Source organism: Nomascus leucogenys, chromosome 17, assembly GCF_006542625.1.
Source record: "Nomascus leucogenys isolate Asia chromosome 17, Asia_NLE_v1, whole genome shotgun sequence".
NCBI classification, from domain to species: domain Eukaryota; kingdom Metazoa; phylum Chordata; class Mammalia; order Primates; family Hylobatidae; genus Nomascus; species Nomascus leucogenys.
This window is the reverse complement of record NC_044397.1, coordinates 33,795,550-33,811,953: the sequence shown is the minus strand read 5'-3', so window position 1 is coordinate 33,811,953 and position 16,404 is coordinate 33,795,550. Positions and strand designations below refer to the sequence as shown.

At 46.9% G+C, this 16,404-nt stretch overlaps 1 protein-coding gene across 1 annotated transcript in view; it reads left to right on the top strand.

The window, feature by feature from the left end:
• KPNA7 (karyopherin subunit alpha 7) overlaps positions 1-9,805 on the top strand; it is a 33,076-nt gene extending 23,271 nt beyond the window's left edge. The window contains exons 8-10 of the mRNA XM_003278055.2: positions 2,861-3,043; positions 5,676-5,822; positions 9,585-9,805. Coding sequence (XP_003278103.1) covers positions 2,861-3,043; positions 5,676-5,822; positions 9,585-9,671 — 417 coding nt within the window. The 3' untranslated portion in view covers positions 9,672-9,805. The remainder of the gene's footprint in view (positions 1-2,860; positions 3,044-5,675; positions 5,823-9,584) is intronic.
• Positions 9,806-16,404: the final 6,599 nt, after the last annotated feature.

Sequence of the window (16,404 nt, the reverse complement as noted above, 5' to 3'; positions counted from 1 at the left end):
AACCATGGCAAAGGACTACTTTCCAATAGCCCTGAGTTGAACTCCTTCAGGAATCCAGACACAGGTGCAGAAGCAAATTGATATCACAGCAGAGCTCTGAAACCTCAGAGTCCTAGCTCTGCCTGAAAAAAAGGAACGGGGCGTTCCATTCTGAAGAACCCATTAAAGATTTGGAAGACGGAACAAGCATTATTCAATGACAAGGTGACCCCATGGCTCAAACATCCAGAAAGCTCTTGAGCTAGTAAATATTGGCTTATGTCTGAGCGGTGGTAAAAGAATGTGCCATCTATTCTCTCTCTACCAAAAGAGGGTGGAGCTTTTATTTTTAGGAAGAAAAGCATATCATGCTATGGTGATATCATACACTGAAGGAAAGGCAAGTTAAATTGATTAAAGTGGTCATGTCAACAAAATTCTAATCTAAACGTAGAAATACAATAAAGCAGGCTGAGTGCAGTGGCTCATGGCTGTAATTCCAACATTTTGGGAGGCCCAGTCAGATGGATAGATTGCCCAGGCTGGTCTCAAATGCCTGAACTCAATGTGGTGAAACTCTCTCTACAAAAAATATATGTATACAAAAATTAGCCAGGCTTGGTGGCATATGCCTGTAGTCCCAGTTATTTGGGAGGCTAAGGTAGGAGGATCAATTGAGCCCGGGAGGTCAAGGCTGCCGTGAGCTAGGATCACACCACTGCACTGTAGCCTGTGTGACACAGTGAGACCCTGCCTCAAAAAAAAAAAAAAAAAAAAAAAAGTTGGGGGCAGGCACAGTGGCTTAAGCCCATAATCCCAGCACTTTGGGAGGCCAAGGCAGGTGGATCACCTGAGATCAGGAGTTCGATACCAGCCTGGCCAATATGGTGAAACCCCATCTCTGCTAAAAACACAAAAAATTAGCCAGGTGTGTGGTAGTGGGTGCCTGTAATCTCAGCTACTTGGGAGGCTAAGACAGAATCACTTGAACCTGGGGGGTGGAGGTTGCAGTGAGCCACGATCGCGCCACTATACTCCAGCCTGGGCAGCAAGAGTAAAACTGTCTCAAAAAAACAAGAACAAAAAAAACTTCATTATTTCTCCTGATTTGTACTCCCCTTTTGCAGGAGCAATGACTATCCTTGGCATTTTTCTTTTTGCCACCTTTAAAGGAATGAGCTATGTTTAAACCATCTATAGTCAGGAATGGTTACCTTGGGCTGGGGGTGGGGAGGCAGGTGGAGTCTCATGGGGTTGAGGAGAAGCTGCTGGCGGTGTTCCTGTTCTCAGGCTGGGTAGTGAGTTCCCAGGGTGCACCAAGTATGACAAGCTAGGCAAGAGAGAAAGACCAGGTGTGTTGCCCAAATTATAGCATCTTCCAATCTGTTCAGTACTTCTGGTCCTGCACACCTCTGTAAATCTGTACATATTCTAGTGAGAAACATCTAGTTATGAATCAAAGAACATATTTCAAGTGGTATCTTTTGAACTATAACTTGCTTGGAGCCATAAGTTATTTGTTTTGTTTTTTTACACTGAGGTCAGTTTTCCTCAGCAATAAAATGGGAATAAATCCTACCCAGGAATAGAAGAATAGAAGATAAATTCCTCCTGTATCTCTGGCCAAGTGCACTTTATAAATACAAAGATTTATTGAGCAATTATTTGTTATTTTTTTTTTTTTTTGGAGATGGAGTCTCGCTCTGTCACCCAGACTGGAGTGCAGTGGGACGATTTCGGCTCACTGAAACCTCTGCCTCCCAGGTTCAAGTGATTCTCCTTCCTCAGCCTCCTGATTAACTGGGATTATAGGTGCACACCTCCACGCCCGGCTAATTTTTTTTGTATTTTAGTAGAGACAGGGTTTCACCATATTGCCAAGACTAGTATCTAACACCTGAGCTCAGGCAATCTGCCTGCCTCGGCCTCCCAAAGTGCTGGGATTGCAGGTGTGAGCCACCGTGCCCGACCTGAATGATATTTCAGTGGTCTTTCTCTGTCACCTCTGGGCTGGCTTGGTCCCTTAGGTTGTATCTGTGTGCCCAGCCTTACAGCTTCTTGGTCAAAGCTTTACTAGATCAGAAAGACTAGAAATGCAGACATAGGCCACTGTCATCTAAAACCCCAAGCATAACTCCTAGTCTATGTAGATTACCTGAATTGGTTAATGTCAGTTTCATTTTTTCCCTGTAGCCTGATGTGGGCAAATGAGCCTATTTGGTCTTAGAGCTTCCCTCTAAGACCCCACCTGAGTCTCCTGCCTCCTCCTTGGCTTTCCAAAGATGCCATCTTCTGACCAAGAACTAGAGGCAGGAGCCAGGCATGGGGTTCGTGCCTGTAATCCCAACAGTTTGGGAGGCCGAGATAGGAGGATCACTTGAGGTCAGGAGTTCGAGACCAACCTGGCCAACATGGTGAAACCCTGTCTGTACTAAAAATACAAAAATTAGCTGGGTATGGTGGTGAGTGCCTATAATCCCAGCACTTTGGGAGGCTGAGCGAGGCAGGCGCATCATGATGTCAAGAGATCGAGACCATCCTGGCCAACATGGTGAAACCCGTCTCTATTAAAAATACAAAAAATTAGCTGGGCGTGGTAGCACATGCCTGTAGTCCCAGCTACTCAGGAGGCTGAGGCAGGAGAATCGCTCGAACCTGGGAGGTAGAGATTGCAGTGAGCTGAGATCGCGCCACTGTACTCCAGCCTGGGCGACAGAGTGATGGGGGAAAAAAGAGCTGGAGGCAGGTAGCCAAGGCATCCTATGTAAATTGTACATGCAGTCCTGGCTGTCACCAGCCTCCCTAGAAAGTGAACCAAGTTGGTGTCTTATATTTAGATTCTCGAGGATCTGTAGAGAATGTAAACGTTCTTGTTCTGCAGGGAGAATTTAAAGTCCAGAAAGAGGCTGTCTGGACGGTGGCGAACTTTGCAACAGGGGCCACCATGGATCAGCTGATCCAGCTCGTCCACTCTGGGGTCCTGGAGCCACTGGTGAATCTGCTCACTGCCCCGGATGTTAAAATTGTTCTCATCATCCTTGATGTCATCTCTTGCATCCTCCAGGTGAGCCGTTCTGAACAGGTTGGTTTGTAAGTAGCTGTCTCCAACTGGATACAGGCATTTAATGTGGCTCTTAAAACTCAAGTTGCACTTTGGGAGGCCAAGACGGGTGGATCACCTGAGGTCAGGAGTTTGAGGCCAGCCTGGCCAACATAGTGAAACCCCGTCAAATTAGCCGGGAATGGTAGTGCACGTCTGTATCCCAGCTACTCGGGAGGCTGAGGTGGGAGAATCGCTTGAAACCCGGGAGGCAGAGGTTGCAGTTGAGCCAAGATGGTGCCACTGCACTCCAGCCTGGGCGACAGAGCCAGACTCCGTCTCAAACAAAACCCAAGTTGGATTATTTCTCTTCCCCCAATACCTCCACCCTCCTCTGTCCATGTGTCCTGTGGATAAACACAAAAAGAGCCATCTCGAAGGACCATGGTCTTCGTTTTCTCAAACAAATGTCTATGTGCCAGATATTTTATCAGATGCTCAGACTATGACAGTGCAAAGTCCCTGCTGTAATGGACATTATGTATGAGGGGAGAGACGGAGGACAGACACATCAGGTAGGGAGTAATGGATAAAGTAAATCAGATAAAGGGGCAGTCACTAATAGTTCAGGGTGGGGAGTGACTGTAGCTGTCTTTATAGAGACAGAGACAGCGAAAGAGACAGACAGACAGAGACAGAGACACAGACGGAGAGAGACACAGACGGAGAGAGATACAGACGGAGAGAGACACACACACGGAGAGAGACACACAGAGACACACACACAGAGAGATGGAGACGGAGAGATGGACAGAGACGGAGACGGAGAGATGGACAGAGACGGAGAGATGGACAGAGACAGAGAGATGGACAGAGACGGAGACAGATGGACAGAGACGGAGACGGAGAGATGGACAGAGACAGAGAGAGACGGACAGAGATGGAGAGAGAGACGGACAGAGATGGAGAGAGACAGAGACAGATGGACAGAGACAGATGGACAGAGAGACAGGGAGAGAGACAGATGCGCAGAGAGAGACACGCAGAGAGAGACGCGCAGAGAGAGACGCGCAGAGAGAGACGCGCAGAGAGAGAGACAGAGACACAGAGAGACACAGAGACACAGAGAGACACAGAGACACAGAGACAGACACACAGAGAGAGACACAGAGAGAGACAGAGACACAGAGACAGACACACAGAGAGAGACAGAGACACAGAGAGAGACAGAGACAGACAGAGAGATAGGATCTCTGCTCTGCTGCCCACGCTGGAGTGCTGTGATCCTAGCTCACTGCGGCCTTGATCTCCTGGGCTCAAGCAATCCTCCCACCTCAGCCACCTGAATCGCTGACACTACAGCCAGATGCAACTACGCCTGGCCAATGTTTGTATTTTTAGTAGAGAAAGGGTCTTGCTATGTTGCCCAGGCTGTTCTCTAACTCCTGGGCTCAAGTCATCCTCCCACCTCAGCCTCCCAAAGTGCTGGGATTGCAGGTGTGAGCCACCGTGCCTGGTCAAGAGGATTGGCTTCTGAGGAGGCTCACATGATGGCTGGGAAGTCGCTTGGACACGTGGACCTTCTCCACTGGGCTGCCTGAGTGTCCTCACATCATGACAGCTGGCTTCCTATGGAGTAAGGGGTCTAAAAGCAAGGTGAAGGCCTCAATGTCCTTCATGACCTGACCTTGGAGGTCACATTCTGTCTGTCACTTCCACAACATCCTATTGGTTACACAGGTCATCCCCATTCAGTGTGAGTGGGGAACTACACAGGGTTTGAGCACCAGGGGTCAGGGATCATCAGGGCAATCTTGGAGGCTAGCTGGATTCATTTGGTTAGGGTCCTGTTAAAAAATTACTGTTTTTTGGCTGGGCATGGTGACTCACACCTGTAATCCAGCACTTTGGGAGGCCGAGGTATGCAGATCACCTGAGGTCAGGACTTCAAGACAAGCCTGGCTAGCATCGTGAAACTCCATCTCTACAAAAAAAAATTAGCCAGGCATGGTGGCTCACGCCTGTAATCCCAGCTATTCGGGAGGCTGAGGCATGAGAATCACTCGAACCTGGGAGGTGGAGGTTGCAGTGAGCCGAGATCATGCCACTGCACTCCAGCTTGGGCAACAGAGCAAGAGTCTGTCTCTAAAAATAAATAAATAAAATTATATAAATTATATATATTTTGAAACAGGATCTCACTCTGTCACCCAGGCTAGAATGCAGTGGTGTGATCTCAGCTCACTGCAGCCTCAACTTCCTACGCTCAGGTGATCCTCCCACCTTAGCCTTCCAAGTAGATGGGATTGCAGGCTTGTGCTAAAACACCTAGCTAATTTTTGTATTTTTAGCAGAGACGGGGTCTTGCTATGTTGCCCGCGCTGGTCTCAAACTCCTGGGCTCAAGTTATCTTCTCACCTCAGCCTCCCAAAGTGCTGGGATTACAGGCATGAGCCACTGCACCCGGCCCTATAGTTATGATATGTGTCTATATATTGTGGATACCTGAAATGGGAAGATTGCAACTATCCATTCTGGAATGGTAGCCTTTGGTCTGCTTCCACTGGGGGCAGCTCCCTTGAGGGCTGGCAGAGGCCCCATCCCACAAGGGCTCCTGCTGGGGAGGGGTCTCATGTCCCCTTGTACTTGGTCACAGGCGGCAGAGAAACGGTCTGAGAAGGAAAACCTGTGTCTTCTGATAGAAGAACTTGGCGGGATTGATAGAATTGAGGCTTTACAGCTGCATGAGAACCGTCAAATTGGCCGGTCGGCTTTGAACATCATCGAGAAGCACTTTGGTGAGGTAAGTGACTTAGGATCGCGGAGGAGTGTCCAGGGGTCCTGGTGGGGCAGCTCTGCAGAGGGTCACCCTGCCGGGGCCTGGGCTGTTGCATGTGGCAGGTGACTGGGCAGGTGGGCTTCACTCCTGCTACATCCTCTGAAGTTAATGTGTTTCGCCTACCCCTGCTGTATCGGGTCATCTTTGAGTAGTGACTTCTTGGTGCCTAGAAGCTATTCTAATTCCGTGGGAGCTTGTCCCGCTGCCTCTGGCTTAAAACTTCACTTTACTGGTCTCCTTTTTGGGAAAGGTATGGCAGGGGAGAGGATTTGATGCTAAAGTGACTTTTTTTTTTTTTTTTTTTGAGATGGTTTCACTCTGTTGCCCAGGCTGGAGGGCAGAGGCACCATCTCAGCTCACTGCAACTTCTGTCTCCCAGATTCAGTTGATTCTTGAGCCTCAGTGACCCGAGTAGCTGGGATTAGAGAGATGTACTACGGTGCCCAGCTAATCTTTAGTAGAGACAGGGTTTCCCTATGTTAGCCAGGCTGTTCTCAAACCCCTGGCCTCAAGTGATCCACCCACCTCGGCGTAATCCCAAAGTGCTGGGATCACAGGCGTGAGCCACCATGCCCAGCCCGTCTCTACAACAGTATTTATCTTCCCAAACTGAAACTCCCTACCCGTTCACTACAAAGTCCCCAACACACCTTTCCCCTAGCCCTTTTAGTAACCATCATTTTGCTTTCTGTCTCTATGAATTTGACTATTCTAGGGACCTCATGAGTGGAATTGTACAGTATTTGTACTTTTGCGACTGATATATTTCCTCTTGGCATACCTTCTTCAAGGTTCATCTGTGTTGTGGCATGTCAGGATTGCTTTCCTTTTTAAGGCTGAATAATACTCCATTGAATGTATATATATGCCACATTGTATTTATTCATTTACCTGTCAATCGACATGTCACTTTCTTTTACCATTTCGCCATGGTGAATACACTGCTATGAACATGGGTGTGTAAGCCTGTTAGAGTCCCTGCTTCCAATTTTTTTTTTTTTTTAAGACAGGGTCCTGCTCTGTCACCCAGGCTGGAAGGCAGTGGCCACAACGATTGTTCACGGTAGCCTTGACTTCCCTGGGCTCAAGCAATCCTCCCACGTAGCTGGGACTACAAGCATGCACCACCATGCTGGCAGCTAACTTTTGTATTTTTTTTTTTTTTGTAGAGATGGGATTTCTCCATGTTGCCCAGGTTGGTCTAAAACCCTGAGCTCAAGCAAGCCACTCGTCTCGGCCTCCCAAAGTGCCGAGATTACAGGTGTGTGCTACCGTGCCTGGCCCAATTCTTTGGAGTATATACCCAGAGTGGAATTGTTAGATTATGTGGTAATTCCATTTTGAATTTTTGAAGAACTACCACGTACTTTTCCACAGTAGATGTACCATTTCACATCCCTACCAACAATGCATGAGGATTCCAATTTCTCCACACCCTTGCCAACATTTGTTATTTTCTAGGTGTTTCAGTAATAGATATCCTCATGGGTATAAAGTGCTATCTCATTGTGGTTTGATTTGCACTTATATCAGAAATTTTTCATATGAGGAAGGCAACCTCACATTTATTTCATGACCAGATCAACACGGGGCTAGGAGTTTATAGAGTGATACTTCTCTTAGGTGTCAAAGGTGACTTATCAGCAAAATAAAGGACCATACAATCAATATGACCAGGTGGATGGTGTGGTTAGCTGGGGCAGTTAATCTTGATTTGGGACCAAGAAGATGCTCTCGGCTGGGAGCAGTGGTTCACGTCTGTAATCCTAGCACTTTGGGAGGCCGAGGCAGGCAGATCACGAGGTTAGGAGTTCAAGACCAGCCTGGCCAACATGGTGAAACCCTGTCTCTACTAAAAATACAAAATTAGCTGGGTGTGGTGGTTTGTGCCTGTAATCCCAGCTACTCAGGAGGCTGAGGCAGGAGAATTGCTTGAACCCCAGAACAGAGGTTGCAGTGAGCCGAGATTGTCCCACTGTATTCCAGCCTGGGCAACAGAGCAAAACTCCATCTCCAAAAAAAGAAAATAAAAAAGCTCTCAAGCCAGGTGTGGTAGCTCATGCCTATAATTGCAGCACTTTGGGAAGCTAACGTGGGTGGATTGCTTGAGCCCTGGAGCTCTGAGACCAGCCGGGCAACATAGCGAGGGCCCCATATCAAAAAAAATGCAAAAATTAGTCAGGTGTAATGGCATGTGTCTGTAATCCCAGTTACTCGGGAAGCTACAGTGGGAGGATTGCTTGAGCTGTGATTGTGCCACTCTACTCCAACCTGGGCAACAGCACGAGACTGTCTTAAAAAATTAAAAAATGCTCTCAAAGGAGACCAGACCTAGAATGCTGATAATGGTGATAAGCATTTTTCAGGTTAATGGTTCCTATGAAAACCTCATAAATAAGAAGCTCAGCTGGTTGCAGTGGCTCATGCCTGTAATCCCAGCACTTTGGGAGTCTGAGGCAGGTGGATCACCTGAGGTCAGGAGTTCGAGACCAGCCTGGCCAACATGGCAAAACCCCGTCTCTACTAAAAATACAAAAATTAGCTAGGTGTGGTGATGGGCGCCCGTAATCCCAGCTACTCAGGAGGCTGAGGCAGCAGAATCACTTGAACCCGGAAAGCAGAGGTTGTAGTGAGCCACAATCATGCCACTGCATTCCAGCCTGGATGACAGAGCGAGACTCCATCTCACAAAAAAAAATAAATAAATAATGAGAGACTTATCTTTTAAAGGGGGTTTGATCCCTGGGGCTTGATCCAAGAACTCCAGGGTAAAGATTTCTGGACTAGAAGTAGTAGCTATACCCCATCATTTGCTTAACTCATTGTCAGGATGGTGTTCTATGTCTATCAAAACTGCATTTAAAAATGAGCTACTCACAAAAGGACAAATATTATGCAATTCCACTTAGATATGGTACCTAGAGTCATCAAATTCGTAGAGACAAAGTAGAATGGTGGTTGCCAGGTGCTGGGTGGAGGAGGGAATGAGGAGTGATTAAATACAGTGATCCCAACCTTTTTGACACTAGGGACCAGTTTTTGTGAAAGACAAATTTTCCACAGGCTGGCGGGTGAGGGGATGGTTTCAGGATGATTCGAGAGCATTATATTTATTGTGCACTTTATATTATTACATGGTAATATATAATGAAATAATTATACAGCTCATTGTAATACAGAATCAGTGGGAACCCTGAGCTCTTTTCCCGCAACTAGATGATCCCATCTGGGGGTGATGGGAGACAGTGACAGATCATCAGGCACTAGATTCTCATAAGGAGCATGCAGCCTGGTTCCCTGGCATGCGCAGTTCACAATAGGATTTGTGCTGCTATGAAAATCTAATGCTGCCGCTGATCTGACAGGAGGCAGAGCTCAGGTGGTAATGCGAGTGATGGGGAGTGGCTGTAAATACAGATGAAGCTTCGCTTGCTAGCCTGCTGCTCACCTTCTGCTGTGTGGCCCAGTTCCTAATAGGCCACGGATGGGGGGTTGGGGACCCCTGATGCGATAGGTACAAAGCTTCAGTTGTGCAAGATGAAAAAGTTCTAGAGATGGGTGGTGGTGATGGTTGCCCAACAATGTGAATGTACTTAATTGCTACCGAGCTACCTGCTTAAACATGGTTAAGAGGGTCCATTTTGTTAGAGGGTGCATCTTGCCAAATGTGCAGTGATAATGTGCTGAGAATCATGGAGGTATAACAGTGTCTGTTCTCTCCTGAAGGAAGAAGATGAGAGCCTGACTTTACTGAGCCAAGTCATAGAACAAGATTATGAATTTATAGATTATGAATGCTTAGCAAAAAAATAGCCAAGCTCCATAACTCCTAAATCAACAACCCAGTGCTAAAGGATAACTTCTTTAAGAAGCAGCAGTCCTCTATCTTAGTGTAACCCAAATGTGAAGCTTTTAAAACTTGACATTAATAAAATGTTCAACACTTTCACCTTTCTCTATCTGAACTTCAGATAAACGACTTGCATCTTAAAACCATGTGGAATTCATCTCCTAAGAACATTTGTTTAGGCCGTGCGTGGTGGCTCACACCTGTAAGCCCAGCACTTTGAGAGGCCAAGGCGGGTGGATCACCTGAGGTCAGGAGTTTGAGACCAGCCTGGCCAACACAGTGAAACTCCGTCTCTGCTAAAAATACAAAAAATTAGCCAGGCATGGTGACGCATGCCTGTAATCCCAGCTATTTGGGAGGCTGAGGCAGGAGAACTGCTTGAACCCAGGAGGGCGGAGGTTGCAGTGAACTGAGATCCAGCCATTGTACTCCAGCCTGGGCAACAAGAGTGAAACTCCATCTCAAAAAAAATAATAAAAAATAAAGAACATTTGTTTAGTAATTGCCTTTTAAAAGGTCTTAAAGCAAAACCTTCAAGACAGAGTAGAATGGTCTTATAGCTATCTGGACAGACTTTTTCTTTTTCTTTTCTTTTTTTTTTTTTTTTTTTTTTTGAGATGAAGTTTCGCTCTTGTCACCCAGGCTGGAGTGCAATGGTGTGATATAGGCTCACTGCAACCTCTGTCTCCTGGGTTCCAGTGATTTTCCTGCCTCTCCTGCCAAATAGCTGGGACTATAGGTGCCTGCCACCATGCCGGGCTAATTTTTGTATTTTTGGTAGAGACGGGGTTTCACCATGTTGACCAGGCTGGTCTTGAACTCATGACTTCAGGTGATCCACATGTCTCAGCCTCCCAAAGTGCTTGGATTACAGGCGTGAGCCACCATGCCTGGTCTTTACACAGACTTTGACTTGCGGGTACAATATCATTGGTTCTTGGTGCTGCAGGGACAGTGTTACTGGCCTTCTTTCCTCTGGCAATTAATATCCTGACACTGACAAGATCTAAGATAATTTTCTCTAGAAACTCAATCTCTCTTATTCTTCCTAGAAGGAGAGAGCGAGTGTGTGTGTTTCTATATTTCAGGGCAGCACCACCACATGCAGCTAACCTTTTAAAGAATTCTGTAGAGATGGGGTGTTACTATGTCCAGGTTAGTCTTGAACTCCTGGCCTCAAGCCATCCTGTCCCTTCAGCCTCCCAAAGTGCTGGGATTACAAGCATGAGCCACCGCGCCTGGCCTACGTTTTATATTTGAACCATGACTTTCTTGTATACTTAGTTTTCATACCTTAAATGAACTTTGATACAATGTACATATTTTACAGAGCTATAGATATTTAAAGCAAGGGAGGACCCATGCCTCTTCCACCCCATCCCCAGAGGCCAGAACTTTCTACTCTTTGATCTGTTTAGTCTATGCTTTCATAATTCTAAACATTATGCTTATGCTACATTTAAAGATGATGTTCGAATTTACAGAAGAGATAGCCATTTTTTTATACTACCCCCCTGTCTTCCCATCATAGATATCTAATTTTTGTTAGCTTGATGTCCAGATTTTACCATAATGATGTAAATTATATTCAGAAGTGTGTTTTCCTTAGCATTAATCCACATCTTCGCTCATATGCTTTGTTTTCCTTGGGTTTACCTCATATCAAATTCTTTGCTACAAGTGTAAACCTCCTGCTGTATGTAATACATCAGTAATCTACCAACATGCTTGTCATCCACACCCACTGGAGAGTTCTCTGTCATGCTCCAGCCTGGAATAGTTGCCCTCATCCTCTGGTACACGTCTATTGTCCTGGGATCGACTTTTACCATCACCCTGGGGGCTCTACTCACTTTTCCTGGGCCAGTTTCCCTGTTTCCAGGATCTCATGCCTGCCTGTGCTTGTTTTCTCCTTTATTTTAGGGACAAGGTTTCACTCTGTCACCCAGGCTGGAGTGCAGTGGCACCATCACAGCTCAGCTCAGGGCAGCCTTGAACTGCTGTGCTAAAGCAATCCTCCTGCCTCAGCCTCCTGAGTAGCTGGGTCTACAAGTGTGTGCCACTATGCCCAGCTAATTGTTTAATTAATTTGGCTTTTAAAATTTTAATTAATTTGTCTTTGGGAAGCCAAGGCAAGAAGATTGCTTGAACCAGGGAGTTCGAGTCTGCAGTGAGCTATGATGGTGCCACTGCACTCCAGTCTGGGCTATGAAGTGAGACCCTGTCTCCAAAATAAATGATCGCATGAGGTAGGCATGGGATCCAGGAAACAGGAAAGCTGACCTTGAATTCCTCGGATCAAGCGATCCTCCTGCCTTGGCTTCTCGAAGTGTTGGGATTACAGGGGTGAGCCACTGAGACCCACTGGCTTTTAATATGTATCTTCTGAGAGAGAGTGCATGGGAGGTTAAATTTCAGACACTGCTCATCCAAAAACATTTATTTTTGAGACAGAGTCTTGCTCTGTTACCCAGACTGGAATGCAGTGGCACGATCTTGGCTCACTGCAACCTCCACCTCCCGGGTTCAAGCGATTCTTCTGCTTCAGCCTCCCGAGTAGCTGGGATCACAGGTGCCTGCCAACATGCCCAGCTAATTTTTGTATTTTTTTTTTATTAGTAGAGACGGGGTTTCACCATGTTGAACAGGCTAGTCTCGAACTCCTGACCTCAGTGGGATTACAGGTGTGAGCCACTGCACCTGGCCTTGAAAACATGGACTTTGTTTTGACTCCTGGTTGATAATCCAGCTGCAGACAGTGTTCTAGACTGGAAACTATGACCTTCAGAATGTTGCAAGCATCGATCATTATCTTCTAGTTTTCAGTGTTGGGTTCAAAGTCTTCTACTCTGATTGTCAATTATTTTGTGCATGACTCTATTCCCCTGTCTCAACTCCACTGACTGAAGTTTGTAGGTTGTGTCTCCAGTATTCTTAAATGTGCTGTCCTGAATAGAAACCTATTTTCTGTACATCTAACTATGAGCCTTGCAGTCTAGAATTATGTCCTTTTAATTTTTTAAAAAACAAGAGCTTGGAACAGTGGCTCACGCCTATAATTCCAGCACTTTGGGAGGCTGAGGTGGGAGGACCCCTTGAGTCCAGGAGTTTGAGACCAGCCTGGGCAACATAGCAAGACCCCATCTCTAAAAAGAAAAAGAAAAATAAAAGAATTCTCTCCCCTGCCACCACCATTTTTTTCCCACTGAAACTGATTCTCTCATTTTCTTGTCCCGTTCTCTATTTTCCATCTTTATTTTTTACTTTCTGGGGGCATTTATTCTACTTTACCTTATCTCTTCTTCCAGGCTTTTCATTTCTGCAGTCACTTAATTTGAGACACTTTGTTTATACAGGTTTCCCTTTTCAAGCCTCCTTCTTCATTAGTGCAAGATCCTATCTCCGTGCTATCGACCCAGCTTTCTTTGTGCATTGATTCTTGGGGGGTGTTTGTTGTTAGTTTGCTGTGCCCATTGCAAAGGCTTCCATCAGATGTCTGGTGTCCTTGGATCTCTGCTTATAATAGAAAGGTCCTTGGGCTGTGAGCAGGGCCTGTCATTAGTGAATATCTGCTGGGTGACCCCACAGGAACCTGGCCATTCCAACAAGTGATCCCAACGATCAGAGCTGCAGATTTTTTTTTTTTTTTTTTTTGAGACAAAGTCTTGTTCTGTCACCCAGGCTGGAGCGCAGTGGCACAATCTCTGCTCACTGCAACTTCTGCCTCCTGGGTTCAAGTGATTTCTCCTGCCTCAGCCTCCCAAGTAGCTGGGATTACAGGTACACGCCACCATGCCCGGCTAATTTTTGTATTCTTAGTAGAGACAGGGTTTCACCACGTTGACCAGGATGGTCTTGAATTCCTGACCTGAAGTGATCCGCCCACCTCGGCCTTCCAAAGTGCTGGGATTACAGGCGTGAGCCACTGCGCCTGGCCCAGAGCTGCAGATCTTTTTTCGTGGGCTGGTTAGTTTTCCTAAAGAGGAGTCCTTCAGCTATTCATTGGTGAGACTTATGCTTCCCTCCTTCCGTTCTCTGGGCAGGGCACAGGAACAAGGTCAGGTTGTTTATCTATTTTTGAGATGGAATCATGCTCTGTTGCCCAGGCTGGAGTGCAATGGTGCGATCTCGGCTCACTGCAACCTCTGTTCCCAGGTTCAAGTGATTCTCCTGTCTCGGCCTCCTGAGTAGCTGAGATTACGGGCGTGCACCACCATGCCTGGCTAATTTTTGTATTTTTAGTACAGATAGGGTTTCACCATGTTGGCCAGGCTGGTCTCGAACTCCTGACCTCAAGTGATCTGCCCACCTCGGCCTCCCAAAGTGTTGGGATTACTTGAGCCCAGGAGGTTGAGGCAGCTGTGAGCCATGATCCTGCCATTACACCCCAGCCTGGGGGACAGAGCCAGACCCTATCTCTTAAAAAAAAAAAAAAAAAATAAGGAAACAAGTCCCAAAGTGGTAAAGATGAACACCAAGTAAGAGCAGGGCCAGGATTTACCCTGCTGGTCTGGAAGCACATGTTTTGTGTGGGAGGGGAGGGGGGTTTTGCTCTGTTGGGGATATTAACCCCCCTATTCCCACATCCCTCAGAGCGCTGGCTATGGCCACTTGTCTGAGAACCATCCAACAACATGGCAAAAATGCAGAATTCTTGCACCTCAAACAGACTCTGGGGGGTAAGACCTAAGTATCAATGTGTTTAACCAGCTTCCCAGGGGCATTTGAGAGGCAACTGCTAAAGCAGATGAAGTTCCTGCCCTCAAGAGGTTTAGATTCTAGTTAGGGAGACAGACAATAAACCAATGTAAGGTAAGTCAAGTTCCAGGAAGAAAAAGCAGGATAAGAAAACATGACAAGAGTGTTGTTTTAGACTTGGTGCCAAGGCAGTGGTTCCCTTTTGGACACCATGGACTGGTTTTGTGGAAGGCAATTTTTCCACGGATAGGGGGGTACGGGGGCGGGGGGAATGGTCTGAGGATAATTCAAGCACATTCCATTTATTGCGTACTTTGTTATTGCATTGTAATAGATAATGAAGCAATTCTATAACTCACCATAATGTAGAATCAGTGGGAGCCCTGAGCTTGTTTTCCTGCAACTAGATAATCCCATCTGGGGATGATGGGAGACAGTGACAGATCATCAGGCATTAGATTCTCATAAGGAGGCCAGGCACAGTGGCTCATGACTGTAATCCTAGCACTTCGGGAGGCCAAGGTGGGCAGCTCTCCTGAGGTCAGGAATTCAAGACCAGCCTGGCCAACATGGCGAAACCCTGTCTCTACTAAAAATGCAAAAAAAAAAAAAAAAAAAAATGCACGATGGCATGAGCTTGTAGTCCCAGCTACTTAGGAAGCTGAGGCAGGAGAATTGCTTGAACCGGGGAGGTGGAGGTTGCAGTGAGCCAAGGCTGTGCCAGTACACTGCAGCCTTTTTTTTGACCCTATCTGAAAAATTCTGAGGAGTATGCAACCTAGATCCCTTGCACGCACAGTTCACAATAGGCTTCTCTCTCCTATGGGAATCTAATGTGCCGCTGATCTGACAGGAGGCAGAGCTCAGCTTTGCTCACCTCCTGCTGGGTGGCCCGGTTCCTGTCAGGCTACGGACTGGTCTAGGAATTAGGGACCGCTGTGCTAAGGCAAGGCTGGCCCTGAAGGAGGTGAAGAAGGTAGTCCTGCAGATCTCCGGGAAAGGCATCCCAGGCAGAGGAGACAGTGGGGCCAGGGCACAGAGGTGGGAGCTGGCTCCGTGGCTGGAGCAAGGTGGAGTTGGGGTATGAGAGGCTGAGGTTGGAGAGTGTCACATCAGGGAGCCTTGTAAGCTAAGAGGCAGACTTTGAATTTTATTCTAAATATTACGGGAATCTCCCAAACACATGTGACATTTGGTCCCCTTCACTTTTCATATAACACCTGTGAATGAAGAACATTCTTCAGAAAAAGCTGTGTAGGCAGTGGTCAAGAAAGGGAGTAACTAGACTGGCCATGGTGGCTCATGCCTGTAATCCCAGCACTTTGGGATGTCGAGGTGGTGGATCACGAGGTCAAGAGTTTGAGACCAGCCTGGCCGACATGGTGAAACCTTGTCTCTACTAAAGATACAAAAAATTAGCTGGGCATGGTGGCACGTTCCTGTAATCCCAGCTACTTGGGAGGCTGAGGTAGGAGAATCACTTGAACCTGGGAGGCAGACGTTGCAGTGAGCCAAGATTGTGCCATTGCACTCCAGCCTGGGCAACAGGGCGAAATTCCACCTCAAAAAAAAAAAAAAAAAAAATAGAAAGGCCGGGCACGGTGGCTCATGCCTGTAATCCCAGCACTTTGGGAGCCCAAGGTGGGTGGATCACCTAAGGTCAGGAGCTCAAGACCAGCCTGGCCAACATGGTGAAACCCCATCTCTACTAAAAATACAAAAATTAGCTGAGCAAGGTGGTGCACACTTGTAATCCCAGCTACTCAGGAGGCTGATGCTGGAAAATCGCTTGAACGTCGGGGGCAGAGGTTGCAGCGAGCCGAGATCACGCCACTGCACTGCAGCCTGGATGACAGAGAGACCATCTCAAAAAAAGTAACGAGGATGGAAAGGACCTAGAAACACAGTAGGTGCTAGGCAGTGTGGCCACGGATAGGAGATGTTGAAAGAGGGATTAAACTGGGCATGCTGATGTGCACCTGTAATCCCAGCGTATTA